The following is a 15,720-nucleotide window of genomic DNA, read 5'->3' as shown; positions in this document are numbered from 1 at the left end:
CCCCCCTCCCCCTCCCCCCCCCCCCCCCCCCGAAATTACTAACGCTGTAGAGGCCACTCCGACGGCAGCCCCTGCGGTCCTCCTGAGCCCTGTGCCCCCTTCCTCTTTGACTTACTCCTCTCCTCCCCCACCAGTTGTCCCCAGCTCAGGCGCCCTCCCCTCCGCCCCCCGTGACGTGGTCCCTGTCCTAGTGTCCAGCCGCTTTGTGCGCCTGGCCTGGCGCCCCCCTGTGGAGACCCACGGCACCATCCAGACCTATACCGTCTACTACACGCAGGAAGGCGTCAACAGGTACGTAACTCGCGCCTTTGAGCGTATGGGTAATTACTGTGATCGGCTTCCGCGTTCAGATGCGAGTAAAACATAACGGTACGTCTGTCTTGGCGTTTTTTTAAAGAGACGCTCCCAATGGCGCACGTTTAATGCGAAGGGAATTGCGCTGAACACAAGGGTGCTCGGTTTGTAGCTGACAAGTTAACTGCACGGCATATGGCCGACCATAAGTTCAAGGTTTTTTTATTTTCTTACATGATTATAAATGAGTAAAATAGGGAAGAAGATATTCATATTCATGTCCAGATGTTTTCTTTTGTTTTGTCTTTTTTTAATAGCATATTGCATTGTTCTCTTCGTCAAATAGTGCACACAGTGTGATTGAAAGGTTAACAGTTAATAAAGCAGTCTATAAGCTATGTACATTATTTGTATATGTACCATGGATGTTTTTCTGAAAAGCATAAACTTTTGTGTGCTGGTGAACGTGATGCTGTCCCATATAGTTGTATACTTTATTATTTCCTTCTTCTCCTAAAAATATAAGGAGAAATTATACAACATAAAAATGGACAAAGGTGCTATTCCCCTCATGCAAGCAGTAGATGTTGGCAAAATTAAATTAGCAGAAGCTACAAATATAAATTATTCTGGAAGATTTCTGGAAATTGAGGACAAGAATGGCTGAATGACCAGATTGCAGTACTTGAACCTCAGAAATGACTCAGTGCTTGGTTATATTACTGTGATTGTAGGCCTTTCCTTTGTTTATGCTGTTTTTGCCTGTCATGGCAGTTGGCAGAGTCGATGTTCCTTTCGTCTGGAGAGTTCAAAAACCACTGTCCAAAAAGACTTGGAAAAAGCAAGACAATGAGCACCTTTTCACACGGAGAGTATTGACTGCAGTCGAGAAATGTGGAGTAGATGGACTTTTATTGCAAATGCTAGATCTGAAAGTAGTGCATACCTGGAAAATATAATAAAAAAAAGCTTTTTCTGTTAAATTGTTTTCTAAAGAAAGTTTAATGAAGGAAATTGTCATTACTTGAAATCTTTCCAAAAATATCACCACAGCTGTTTGCACTGAAATATGTGGTCGATTGATATCACCATTTGAGCTTCTACATAGTCACTTGTTTTAACGGTGTTCTAATACTGAAGTAGTGTACAGGGAGGGTAAGTCTTTTACATCGCAGCTGACGCTCTTAGCCAAAGCTACTTACAGTTGATTCGACTAAGTAACAGGGGACAATCCTCCCTGGAGCATTGCTGGGTAAGGGCCTTGATCAAGAGCCCAACAGCTGCACTGATCTTACTGTGGCCCCACTGGGGTTTGAACCACCAACGTTCTGGGTCCCAGTCAAGCAGGAGTGAGGACCAGCTAGACCCCACTATCCCCTGTCCTTGCTCCTGGTCCTGGAGAGCCGCAGGGTGTGCTGGCTTTTCTTGCTACTCGGCACTTGACCAATGCAATTAAAGCAGTGAATTACACTCTCAACTCACTTCACCTGGTTTCTTGGGTCTGAATTGGTTGCTGATATCAAGGTGAAAACAAAACCAGCACACCCTGTGGCTCTCCAAGGCCAAAGAGTGAGGACCACTGTACGAGGCTACAGGCTGCCCTTTGGACAGTAAGCAGGTAGATTACCCTGATGGGCTCATGTGAGTTCTGTGATGTACATTTGCCTCTCAATAATTATTTTCACCAAAGAAATTTTGAACAGATATGATTAATGAGGTGGAGAGGTATTGGCCTTATGCTCTTCCTGATAAAATGTAATAGTGCCACCTTTAATACAGAAAGGTCCTGCTGTGAGGCCACGTTACATTCATTTAAAAATGATTTTGCATAAAAAAAGAAGAAAAGCCGGTGAATCTGCAATGGCAGAACTACACACTGTCTGGCTGAGTGCATTCGCTCAGGTAAATGGCCCCTTAACGCCGCCCACTCGACTTAGATGATTAAACTGGCCTTACGCAGTTTTCCTTTTCATATTATTAGCTCTGTGCAGTTCTCAGCTCCCGGGCCCTGTGTCGGGAGTGTGATGAGGGGCTTGATTTGCCAAGCGGCTAAATGCACCTCGACTTTTTGGAGAGTGACGTGAGGCTTCTGACAGCATGCCAGCCTGTGCCTGCTGCCCATTGGCCTGTTACTGCCACAGCTGAGTTACTTTAATTCGGCTTTTTTCCTCTGGTCAGTTGTTTCAGCCATATTTCCAGGCCTGACACATATTCACTCACGCATTAGTGATGTGATGAAAGCACTTCTTACTGGTTGATAGTGAGCTTATTGCAAACTCCTAACCCTGCCCCCCCCCCCCCCCCCCCCTCTACTACCACATATTAAAACACACACACATAACACACATACATATACTCTATTGCTGTTTAGTGGCTGTTTTGCTGAGAATGACAGTCCATTTAGGGTCATTTGGATTCTATCTTCTTGAACCTGATCTCTGGGTATGTACCATATCACTCACGTACCATAACTTAGGTGATAGTGTGCAGTATTTAAGCACAATTATTGGTTCAGCTTGTCATTTCTGTGCTTGATTTTGGCATGTTTTGCTGTTTTAGGGAACGGTCTATGAATGTCTCTGAGGCTGGGGCATTGCTGTTCACTGTCAGCAACCTGAAGCCGGAGGAAACGTACAGCTTCAGACTCCTAGCCTACAACGAGGAGGGCCCAGGAGAGAGCTCGCCGCCTCTCAAGGTCTCCACGCAGCCAGAGTGTAAGTACCACCACCACAGACACAACACAGAAGGGACAGGGGGTTGGATACAGTGCTTAGATATGGGGCGACATTGGCTCAGGCAGTCGGAGGGTTGCCGGTTTGATTGCAGGACACCTAACACCCACATGCTCCTGACGAGCTGGTTGATGCCTTCACTCTATGTAAATAAAATGGGGGTAAGCTCCACAAATTGACTTGTGTTATACCAAAAAGGAAATATCCCTTTAAAGAGCAGATCTTTAAAGAGCTTGGTGACATTTTGGTGTGGTGAGTTTGAAACATAACTATTTTGTATGTTCTCCCTGCGTCAGATTGGGTTTATTCCTAGTACTCCTAGTTTCCTCCCGCAGTCCAAAAACATGCAAACAAGGCTAACTGTGGACTGAATTATCTGTACTGTGCTGTAGGTATGAATGTGTGCATGAATGGTGTGTTACCAAGGATTGTCAACCCGTCCTTATTCCTCCATCTTGCCCACTGCATGCTGGGATAGACATCAGCCGACAGGATTTAAGAAAATGGTTTAAGAAAATGGATGTATGAATGGATGGATGGATTTCACCTTTAAAAACAAGTGCAACATATACCATTAACGCGCTGAAGTACACGTGGAGATTAAATGAGTAGGATAGCGGATGAATTTGGAGCCGCGGTTCTCGCTTTCAGCACCCGAGCCGCCTGTTTATTTTATTCTCCTCCTTTCAGCCACCTTTAGAGGCTCCATGTGCTGAAAGCTGATTAAATCTGCCCTAATCATATCTCGGGCCTGCTGTAGGGGCTCTTTCCCTCTCGCCCATTAGTCCCTGTTGTGAGAGAGAAAAGACCCGTCAAACATCGGACGCTCACCTTTTAATGAGACACTCTAATAATGCCACGCTCAATGACCTTTTAAAACAGAGCCCCTCTTCAGCAAGCTTTCATAAGAGAACGCCCTAGAGTCCGGGACACAACAAAAGGAGCGACCCACAGAGGTTAAACACCAAACGGTTAACTCTCGTTTGTCGATTAATAAATCCTAAATTGATGTTAGTTAATTAGTAAATGTATGTCCATATGCATGTTTTTAGAATCGTTGATTTGTTTCCTTAACCCTGGGCTGTAATATATTAAACTTTGGTATTTTGCATTATTACACCTATTATAACAAATGTATCATGTATAATAATGAAAATATAACAGGTTTGTCTAAACTACAACCATGAAATGGAACCTTGTGGGCTTCCTGGTTTTTAGGTGATTAAACCTGTAATGTTTACTGTTAATAACCTCACATTGTGTTTTGTTATTGGTGGGAATTATTGTGACTTATTATGACTTTAAATTGTCATTGAAATAACAGTCCATTATTTTTTATTCAAGATAGTACTAATCAGCATGAAATACTCAAGGTTAAAGTATTGGATCCTTATGAATATAATAACTCTGAAGACGTACAGTATCAATACATGCACAAGTAGCCAATTAATACTGACATATTGTATAAATCTGTTCATTGGTTCATTATAGTCGTGTTAAAGAGGATTTGCCTCATAATTAATTATACATATTTATACAAGTCATGTATGAAATCATACGTTTTTTAAACAGATCCTGAGTGAATGAGATTCTCAGTCGAGACCTGGCTCGGTAACAGGAAACAGAGACAAACATCGAAAGCTGAAAGACAAAAGAGAGCGCTGGAGCTGCAGGCAGAGTGTTTGATTTTTTATTTCTTTATTTTAGTCCTGGAGCAAATGTAACCCGCTCTGTTCCCTGGTGAGAGAGACGGGGCTTCAGCGCAGACAAGCCCAGAGACAGTGCAGGAAACACTGGCCAACTGAGACTGCCGCTGCTCGGAGCATCAATCTGCTGAAACGCATATCCATAAACACACCATGCTTATTATCTCTCTCTCTCTCTCTCTCCCTCCTTCCCTCCTTCTCTCTCTCCTTCCGTCCGTCCTTCTCTCTCTCCTTCTCCCTGTTCTTCCCTCCCTCTCCCTCTCTCTCCTTCTCTCCCTCTCTGTCTCCCCCCCACCTCTCTCTCTCTCTCTCTCTCTCACCCCCTCTATCATGTGTAATCACAATTGTTGTTTAATGGAAGGAAAGATTTTGTAGGTGGATGGTAGGGCATCTTTGAAAAAGATTGTAATCCCTGTGTATCAAATGGATTCCTGCTGTCTGCATACTCATAGTTAAGCTGATGTATCGCTTGGGTGGGTTAATGCAAATTGCAAAAAATTACAAAAAGGTTTATGCTCACTAACATATTAAGAATGTAAGCATGTTATCTTGTCACAAAAAAATATCAATTCAAATGTCAGACACAAGATCACCACATTGTATATACTGTATGTGTTCCCCATTTTACATATCAACTCAGAATACATTTGGAAAGATTTGTGAAGAAATTTGCATTATTAATTATGATCCTACAATGTGCTGCTCACAAAAAAGAAATACACTTTTGAAGAATGCCTCAATTTCTTCAAATCCAAATTATCACGGCATTTCTGTGTTTAATTGTGTGGATGCAATATGTCAACAGGTTTCTTTCATATGTGACAGAGGTAGTTATGCTGTGCCTTCAGCCCACAGCCAGACCCAGTCCAGCTGATCCAGGGGTTTTCACTGCAGCCATCCTCTTCTGATCTTGTTCCATAACAGACTTTTGTATGCTAGCTCACGTATTTGAACTCCAAACGCACACAGTATCCATGGTCATTTTCAATTCGATAGAGGCTAGTAGGATCACTCACAATAACCGCCCTTCCTACCTGCCGTGATACACCGAGCCTTCATTCTGTGGGCTTCGGCTCCTTGTGGCTCCGTTTTGCTGGGTTATGGAGGCAGCTCATTGAATACAATAGAACAGATTTCCCAGGGGGAACTTCAGAAATAGAATTAGTATTCCATTGACTTGAAATCGAAAGGAACTGAAGAGGATGCCATGCTGCAAGGCTGGAATCAGCGACTCACGGTCCTCCAGGGTTCGAGAACTGCTGGTTTTTTCTCTTCTCCCTTTACCTGAGAGTCAGGTTTGAAGACAGTCTGGCCAATCGTTAGCACTGATTATCCAGGAGAGAATGGTAAATGGCTAGCATTTATATACAAAGCGCTATAAAATTAATACTTCTCATTCACCCATTCATAAACACGCTCACACACCAAAGGCTGCCATACAAGGCACCAACCAGCTTGTCAGCAGCATTTTTGGGGGTTAGGTGTCTTGGTCAGGGACACTTTGACACACCCAGGGCGGGATCGAACCGGCAACCCTCCGACTGCCAGATGATTGCTCTAACCGGCTGAGCTAATGTGGCCCCGAGAAGAAAAACCAGGGCTGGATTTGGGTCGGAGGCGCCAGCGTTGATGATCTTCTCATGTCGCTGGTTCTCCACAGTGCAGGTACCTGGGCCAGTGGAGAACCTCCATCTGGAGGCCACCTCCCCCACTTCCATCCAGGTTTCCTGGGATCCCCCTGGCTATGTCAGCAACCCCATCCAGGGGTACAAGATCCTGTGGAAAGAGACAGCGGATGAGAAGGAGCAGGTGAGATCTTTAAACTTGAATTGGTCTTGGGAGTACATTCTCACCATTAATACGCCCATTGGAAGCATTGGCTGTTGGTTTTAGTTGTGTTATTAAGTTTTCGGTAAAGACCTAATTTTGGATGCGTATTTTGACTAATGATAACTCAAGTAAATAGATCACTTAGCTGAGCCCTGAACACTTTCAAAATGGATATATAATGATTTTTTGGGAAAATTGTTAAAGCTTGAACCACATGTTCCAATACCAAGCACAATATTCAGAGTTCGATGTCACCCATATGCATTTTGTCATTTGTGGACTGGGAATTTTCTGAAAGCAGTTGAGGATAAGTGTTTGAGCAGTACTTAGACTGTGGTCATGACCATGGCAGGGTGTTTGGGGGTCTGCGACATGGTCGCCCCATTCCTTTCTTCTTACTTGGAAAAAGTGTCACTATGAAATGTTCACGAGTAGGGTGACATAGAATGCCACTGTACAAGGTCACTACTTCCTTGTTCGACAGTTTGTCAGTTCTAAAGTGTATGAGTTTGTGTGCATTTATCTGGAGAGTGGGGTCCATAGAGGGGGGTCTGAAAAAATAACCACAGCTTTTGTGCAAAACTTCCATCTAACACATCAAACTTAAACCTCCAAAATTCTTCTCATGGCTTTTACATAAGATAATTGCTAACTGGCTGACCACTGGCTAACCATATGACATTCAAAAATGTAAAAGCACTGTATACTGTATGCTTACAAGTTGTTCTAGCCTTTGTCTTTCTGACTGCCTGTTCAGCTTACTGAATCTACAATTCCCCATAGTGCATTCATTTCTCTTGTGCTCATAACAGCGCAGAATCCACATATTGTAGTCAAGGAAAATATGGTAGTGGAGTAAAATAAAATAATAATGTACTGTAGATGATTGCTGTCCATCTGGTATAGCATATTCCATAATAGCATATTGATTTCTTTATTCTGATGCAAATGGCTTTATATGTACAGGTCAGCCATGAGACCTATTGCACTTGAGCGTGTGAAGTTGCCACAGAGAATGTAGAATAGAACAGCCATTTGTATTTATTTTTCTTTCTCTTTGTGTTTTTCTTCTGGAATGAAGGGGATTGATAACTTTAAATCTTTAAATTGTTCTCTCAATGTTCTCAATGACTTTTTCAACTTTAAGAATTGTTTTTCAAATAGCCTTTTGCCATTTTTCTCTGAAGCATAGACTTATAATTGTTACAGTACAATCATTTAACCTCTCTTTTCTTTATTATGCAAAACTAGGAAGACCATACATCACAACATTTCGAGTTTGCTTCTTTCTTTCTTTATTTTCTTATCGTATTTTAAAATGTGATTTTTGCATAATTCATATGTACAGCGCTGTATATATACGGTATTGATTTTGACTGCCAAATCAATTTTTCACACATGCTCTCTTTCAACCCTCATGACACATTTGCCAGACATGATTCACATCTGTGCACTCTCGTCAAAGTCCTTTGTCCTAAATTACGCCCGGCCATGTCTGTGCACTGTTTTCCGTTAGACCAAATTCATTTCAGAGGTGCAAATTTCACACACATTAAGAGACTTTGGTTTGGCCAGAAAACCTATTTTACACATCATCTCATTATGTCAATAACAGTTTTCACATTTTTTCAGAAATATATTGGAGATTCCTGGAAAGAATGGCGTACCGTGCACGGTTTCCTGGCCAAATCAAATATGAATACATTGGTATCATCTCTGGCTCTAAGGGGGTTAAAAGAAATGGTCTGTACATGCAGTACATCCAAGTGTACAGACAGGCCCAGACATGCTCTTCTGATGCATGTGTTGTCGGCTGGTTCTTTCTGTCACTTTGCAGTCTACCAGCTGAGCTGTGCGGGCACAATTCAGACAACAAATCCAGCAAATAACATGAGACCGAGAAAGTCAATGATTGAAACGTCCTTCCCTTGGCACCACTGTTGTCAGTGGTGCACCTCTCTGTTTTGTGAACATGTTTTAAACCTATATTAAACATACAGTGAGCTCCATAATGTTTGGGACAATGACATATGGTTTTCTTGATTTGGCTCTGTACTCCTAATTCAATCATCATTTTCTCTTAACGTTTGGCTCAATATGAAACACATTATTCTTAAAAAAATAGTTTCTTGTACTTGTACAACTTTTCTTTACATTTTACCCAACTGTCTGGAGAGGAGAAATTATGCTTGTAATTGTAGTTGAGAGCATAATAGACCAAGGCTGATTGAGTCCAGGCCTTTGTGCAGTTTGTGGCTACAACTTCATTGTGCAAGTCTTCTCAAAAAGTGCAAAACACAAAAAGGCACATCTTAAATGAGCATCTTTTGAAAGAAAGAAAAATGTAACATGGGTAAAATCTTTAGTCTGAGGTAAAACACAGAATATTGTGGTTTGACCTTGAGCGCTTAATAAATTGTATACAAAAAGCACAGCAAATTTGGAACTCTTAGAAACAGCACAGCATTGAAAACCTCTTTCTGCTGAATGTGATTAAAAAAATAAAATAAATAAATAAAAGACCAGCCCCTGTGGTACCGCACTTTCTTTCTGGGTCCATTCCAAATCCCACGGTTGTGTATCTGTGTAAAATATTTTTAATCCACTGCAGCACGTTTATGGGGCATCGGAGACTTGCTGACGTACAGTGCTGTCTCTGCTTTCAGGTTGTGGAGGTGAAGGGCCAGAGCTACAAGCTGGAAGGACTAAAGAAATTCACAGAATACTCTGTACGCGTCCTCGCTTACAACCGCTATGGCCCCGGTGTCACTCCCGAAGACCTGCTTCTCACCACACTGTCTGACGGTGAATCCAACTTCACATGCCTCCATGCCATGACATTGTGTTTTCAACTTAGACTCACCTATGTGCTGTAGGGTATATATTTTGCTTCCCAAAAAAAAAATGCTTGCAGTGAAAAATGTTTTTTTTCATTTGATACGGAAAGTAGTAACACATACATGCACACACGTACGCACACACCCACACACATACAGTCAGCTCCTGAACTATTGCCACCCCTGATGAAAACGTAGAAGAACATATGGAATGGTTGCAAACTTGCCAGAAAGCGGATGCATGGGGTCCCTGTTGACAGTGAGGGAGGCCATAAATAAACCAAGGATCACAGCTTAAGAATTCCCGAGATTGGTTGCATTCTGGGGTCACCAAGTTGCAAAAAGAAAATGGCACCAATATGCCAAAGAACTCTTTGGTAGGGTTGCACAAAGGAAACCCTTGGGGAGCACAATAGCGGCCTGTAGCGTAGTGGTTAAGGTACATGACTGGGACCCGCAAGGTCGGTGGTTCGATCCCCGGTGTAGCTGCAATAAGATCCGCAAGGCCCTTGAGCAAGGCCCTTAACCCTGCATTGCTCCAGGGGAGGATTGTCTCCTGTCTAGTCTAATCAACTGTATGTCACTCTGGATAAGAGCGTCTCCCAAATGCCAATAATGTAACAATAATCAAAACCAATCATCTCGAGTTTGCCAAAAGTCAAGTCAAGTCAAGAATTATGACTGGAAGAGAGTGCTATGTTCAGATGAGACCAAAATTGAACGGTTTGGCAATACACATCATTGACATGTTTGGCAGCAAAAGAGGAATGCATACAAGGAGAGGGACCTCATATCTACTGTATGGTGAGCCCCATTGATGGTTTGGAGATGTTTTGCTGCATGTGGTCCAAGGGGACTATTTACAATCAATTGCATACTGAATTCAACAATGTAACATTTTGGCAGAAAATCTGGTTGTCTCTGCTAAGAGGCTAAGACTTGGTCATAGGTGCATTTTCCAGCAGGACAATGACTCCAAACCTACATCACAATCCACACAGAAATAGTTAAGTGAAACTATGTTCTGAATGTCCATCTCAGTCTCTGGACTTCCAGAGATGTCCATCAAAAAACTGTGGTCTGAACTGAAGAGGGCTGTCCAAAAGCGCAAATCCAAGGATATCAATCTTGAAAAGTAATGCATGGAGGAATCCGTCCAAATGTGTTCTCTAACCTTACCACAAATGATAGGAAAAGACTCATGGCTCATCAGGGGTGCCAATAATAGTCAAAAATGTTTTTTGGTGTAATATACAATTTTCTCATTCCCTGATTCAATTGAATCATTAATAATGCATATTTATCAAGGGTGCCAATAATTCTGGACCCGACTGTATGTAAACACACACAATGGTAAATATACTGATGTATGATGTGATGTTGTTCTGCAGTTATGTTGCTTAATGGCCATTGAGCTATTAATTATTCATTTTCAACTCTGTAAGCAAATAAGGTAACAAATAAAGAAAGCTATATTTGTGACAGCCATTTTCTCCCAGCCATAATTTAATGCACATCATGAATCATTTCTCTCTTTTAATATCACTTCTCTCTACCAGCACACATTGTATACGCTGGAAGTTTATTTGCTTTTGTGGTGAACTACTTGTGTTTAAAGATCTTTGTCTCTTCACTCGATATTCAATTAGCCGTCTTGTAATAAGGAGGTCCTGAGGGAATGTTGCTTGGCCCGTCGTTCCGTTCGTAGTCTTCCCAATAGCTTGACTGCTTGGCAGTCTGAGACACGTGTCTGTGTCGTCCTAGCGAGGGGATTCTGGACTCCCTCACTGCGGTGGAGAATCTATGTCTCCCTGGTTTCATGTGTTGACTGAGCGTTATTTTTATTTAATCTCTCAAAGAGTCCCCTTGATGGCTGCTTCTCAGGGCTGTTTCAAACGCCCCCATCGACTCGCGTCTCTCTCGGCACTGCTGCTGTTGTCCTTGCCACTCTTTGATTGCTCATTTTCGAGTCACTTCTCATTTGGATTTCACTGTAGCCTTTAATTTGGAAGAAGCACAGACACCCATGGGTTGAAGACATATCCAAGTATACAGCAGACGATCAGAAAGAAGCTTGCTCATTTGATTACCGTAATCTAAAACCCGAAAAGTGCAGTGCCTCTGTATTTTCAAAAGGAGATGTTCTTCTGTTTTATTTAAACGTACGGCCCCTCTGGAGTGACACTGAAACACAGAGCTGTTAGTTCAACCATGGCAGCGCACTGTGGAATGACCTGTGTGGAGAATCTGAGTGGTTCAGTTAAACTGTTCTTATCAATGATGCACAGCTTTCCCAGCCACCGTTGATGTTCCGGGGGCTCGATACGGAGCGCGTGTAATAAACAGAGCTTTGCTTTGGTTTAGCTGTTCACAGTTCTGTCACAAGCAGCTTCAAAGCCCCTTCAATATGTGAGACAGCAGAGATTTGTGAAGAACCAAAATCCTGTGATCTCAGGAAAGTCGGGGCTCTTCCACACACTCAGGCAGACAAGTAGCAGCTCTGGGCATGGAGAGGATCCACCCACTGACGCTGTGTCGAGTCAGCCTGCCACGCCGCTGTCCAACAGCATTTATATCCGAAGAGATTGTGACACGCCGTTCCCGTTTCTCTCCGGAACGAGGCAAGCGTTCGGCGGGCGGACCCGGCGCGCCCTGTCGTCCTCTCGGAGACTCCGCCCCGGTCCGTCACGCGCCGGCGGGCCCCTGCCCCCGTCCCGGAGACGTTTTCCCCAGACGGGCCGACGCGGCCCGGCTTCCGTCGACGGGCGGCAGCTGGCTCCGCTCGCCCTCGTCTCCGCGTCTCGCGAGGTGCCAAGACGTGCCCGGGGTCTTCCCCGCGTGCCGCCTGAAGACTCACTCATTCCGCGGATTGTCTGCTCCCATTACCTTCAGGGTGGGCCAAGCAGCCAGAGGAATTTATTGTCTGTCAGCTTCCATTAGCGGAGGCTCGCTGAATGCTTCAAATGAGCCGCGAGAGGTGCCTTTTCTATTTCCCTGCTTAATTAAGGCCCCTTGTGCTCCGTAATGAAATGGAGTGCTGTGACTCCTTCTTTTTTTCTTTTTTTTACTGCTGTCTTTGTGCAGGTAATTAATGACCTTTTACGCCTCCCACATACATGCATATACAGTTGGCCACCATACCTGCCCACAGAAAGCACGCTGGCCTACAGTAGCGGTCCTGTTTGATCAAACACTACATCGCTGGTGAAAAGCAAGAGGTTTCAGTAAAACCTTTGACGGTCTCCACAGCGCGCTGCTTTACTCTGTGTGTCTGCTTTTACTGCTACTGTGTCCTAGGTAGGCGGAATGGGCAAGATCCATCCTAACCAGATCTGATGTTTGTGTTGACTCCATTAGCCCCTTCTCTATTGACATACATCATATAATTCTCCTCCTGGATGGGCCTTGAGGAACAGTGAATGGCTGATTGAGTGGCCCATGTCTTGCCAGTAGACGGGAGTGCTTATCATAGAAATGCAAATGGCGATGCTCGGTGTTTATCTGGGCTTTCTAACGAGCGTATTTACATCAGCCAAGCCTGTGATGAGGTGGTGTGGCTGCTTCTCTCGTGTAGCAGCTCACTTTCCCTTGCTTAGTGTCTATACGCTGTCTTCTTCCCTTCAGAGCTGTGAAGAGATTGATGCGTTGCATTCAGTGTAAAGATGAGGCTGTTCTGTACTAGCAGAAGCATTTTACACAAGCAGTCACAGTTGGTTGAGTGGTTCCTGGACCCCATATAAAAGTTGTTTAAAACACGAAGAGACAAAGGAATCTGTGTTTCCAATGCTTCTTGTATCTTCTGATTACATTTACTCTGATTGTATCTGACTCACCTGCCCACTTGTAATACTCTTTTTTTTCCCCAACAGTGCCGAGTTCTCCTCCTCAGAACATCTCCCTAGAAGTTGTCTACTCACGAGTAAGTGAAGTCCATATGTTTAAAACAGAAAATGGCACCAACATTTCCTTTTTTTTTGTAAGAGGCAGTTGAGCATGCCTTTTTGCAGAACCATAATCCCAATCCATTGCAAGCGCAATGGCTTGTGATTAGCACTGTTGAGGTTCTGGGTTCGATTCCTGGATTCCTCACTTCCTCATGGGATTCAATGCAGTGAATCATCTTATTATTCCGGGTAGTCAGATCACACGCGTTGAGCGTTTGAGATAGACAAATGGATTATCTCCAGGGGATCTTTCGCGTTTCCATTTTAAAAAAGCTCTGACCTCCAGCCTGGCCACCTGCATTTTCCGGCCAGGCCTTCTCATATTCCTTGGATCTTCATTCTGCAGATGACTATGGGAGCTCCTGATGAAGATGCTGTTTGTTTGTTTGACTGAAATGCCAGTCATGTTTGATTGAATTGCATTTACCCTTTAACTGGAGAAGCATGTTTGGTTAAATCCTGGCACATTGCCTGTTTTATTACTGAAACATGCACGAAATATAAGACATTCTGCGAGATTACCCAAGGCAGGTCCAAATAAAAAAGCCAAAATCGGGGTGCGTCACCAAGACAACACTTTTTCATCTTGATCGATCATGTGGGCAGTGCTGACTTGAATCACAGAAAAATATGCTTGGTACAGTCATAAATTCCCCCACTGTTTTTCCTACATTCCTCTTGCCTACCATCAGCCAAAGATTTAGACCTACTCCGTTTAGACCTAAATTGCTGTAGGTCATGCACCATTATATATGGTTTTTCCAGTAAAGTACTGTGTATTATGTTGCATCGTGAGAACATTAGCAAGAAGCTGGAAAACCCACATTACCTTTAATATTGTATTACATTTATCTTAAGGTCATATACTGTTGCTGCTTTTTTGTGTTACTCTGTGCCTTTGCTGCTTTCTGGGCTCTCTGTGGTCATTTCTCCGGGACGGTGTTGTGCCTTTCCTGTAGGGCGGGAAATTGTCGTCTGTGTTAATTTGCTGCATCCTCACATGTGTAATGTGTTTTATCTGGGCCAGCCTATACCCTAGTTGCTAAGTTACATGACTGGGACCCGGAAGGTTGGTGGTTCAAACAAGTAGTGATTAGCAGTGTTTCCGCACAAGAAGGAGGTCCTGTGTTCAATTCCTCGCTGGCCAGATCCTCTCTGTGTGCAGCTTGCATGTTTTTCCTGTGTTCACGTGGGTTTACCGCAAGAACTCCATAGTCACACGTGTCAGGTTAGGTACCCTCCGGCCACTGCCCTTTACTAAGGCACTGGCCTCAGAACTGGAGTTGGTCCCTGTTTCCTAGTTGCTAAGGTACATGACTGGGACCCAGAAGGTTGGTGTTTCATACACCGGCGAGCCACGATAACATCTGCATGGCTTTTGGGTCCTTAACCCTGCATTTCTCCAGGGGGGATTGTCCCCTGTTTAGTCTAATCAACTGGAAGTAGCGTTGGATGAAAGCATCAGATAAATAACTAATTATTAATGTTTTATGCAACTGTGTTTACCTCTTTAAAATGGATTGGTGTTGTCTGCAGCTCATCCTCAATGGTTTGAAGCTTATTTATTCATTTAATTTAACATAAAACAACAGAAATGAGTTATAAACAGTTATTTATAAATGTTACTGTGACGTAAAGGGCACTTCACAAATTACAGTTGTGAAAAGACATTTTGGTTGACATATTTCTCCAAGTGGTGAATTTGATACCCTATTCATTTCTTAATTACTGTAATTTGCATAAAATAACAGTGAATTATCTGTAACTTTGGTTGATCAAAAATGCCTAAAATGTGTGTAATTTACAGTCCATTGACTGAATGAGACACTGACAGTGAGAATATATTTTATCTTCAATGCTTATTAGCTTGGTTATGCTATGATGTGTTCATAAAATGAGCTTCATGAAGAGAAATCAACAACCCAGTGCCATTATGATAACATACAGGGCAGTGATGAAGGAAACTGCTGGCATGAAATTATATTTTATGATGGCTGGGATACAATTTATGCAATTTATGTCTTCTGTGAAGGGTCAGTGTCTGTACTACAACCTACCCAATTATTAGAATGTGTTCATTCCAAACCTAAACTGACACTCTATGAGTGTTTATAACATTACCAACAGTATTGGTATGAGATCATTATTAGAATGTTATTTGGATGTTATTTATTATTGTCTGTCTCATCTATTTCAACCGGGACCATGTTGGAAATAAGTATTTACACTTTATCATGTTATGCCTTGGAGTGTTGTCTTTTTTTATCAATCAATCAATCAATCAATCAATCAATCAATCAATCATTAGAAAGAGCCTCCATATAGAAATTAGTCACCTACAAAAACACCCACACTAGTATCAAGATGTTGAGCTGAC

General features: G+C 42.9%; 1 protein-coding gene across 1 annotated transcript in view; it reads left to right on the top strand.

Moving 5' to 3' along the window:
* dcc (DCC netrin 1 receptor) overlaps positions 1–15,720 on the top strand; it is a 263,043-nt gene that overhangs the window by 178,710 nt on the left and 68,613 nt on the right. The window contains exons 8-12 of the mRNA XM_061262994.1: positions 135–291; positions 2,854–3,008; positions 6,393–6,541; positions 9,229–9,367; positions 13,269–13,318. Of these exons, the coding sequence (XP_061118978.1) occupies positions 135–291; positions 2,854–3,008; positions 6,393–6,541; positions 9,229–9,367; positions 13,269–13,318 (650 nt within the window). The remainder of the gene's footprint in view (positions 1–134; positions 292–2,853; positions 3,009–6,392; positions 6,542–9,228; positions 9,368–13,268; positions 13,319–15,720) is intronic.

This window comes from Conger conger, chromosome 12 (genome assembly GCF_963514075.1).
Source record: "Conger conger chromosome 12, fConCon1.1, whole genome shotgun sequence".
Classification (NCBI taxonomy): Eukaryota; Metazoa; Chordata; class Actinopteri; order Anguilliformes; family Congridae; genus Conger; species Conger conger.
The sequence above is the reverse complement of the archived record's forward strand: the minus strand, read 5'-3'. Positions and strand labels throughout refer to the sequence as shown.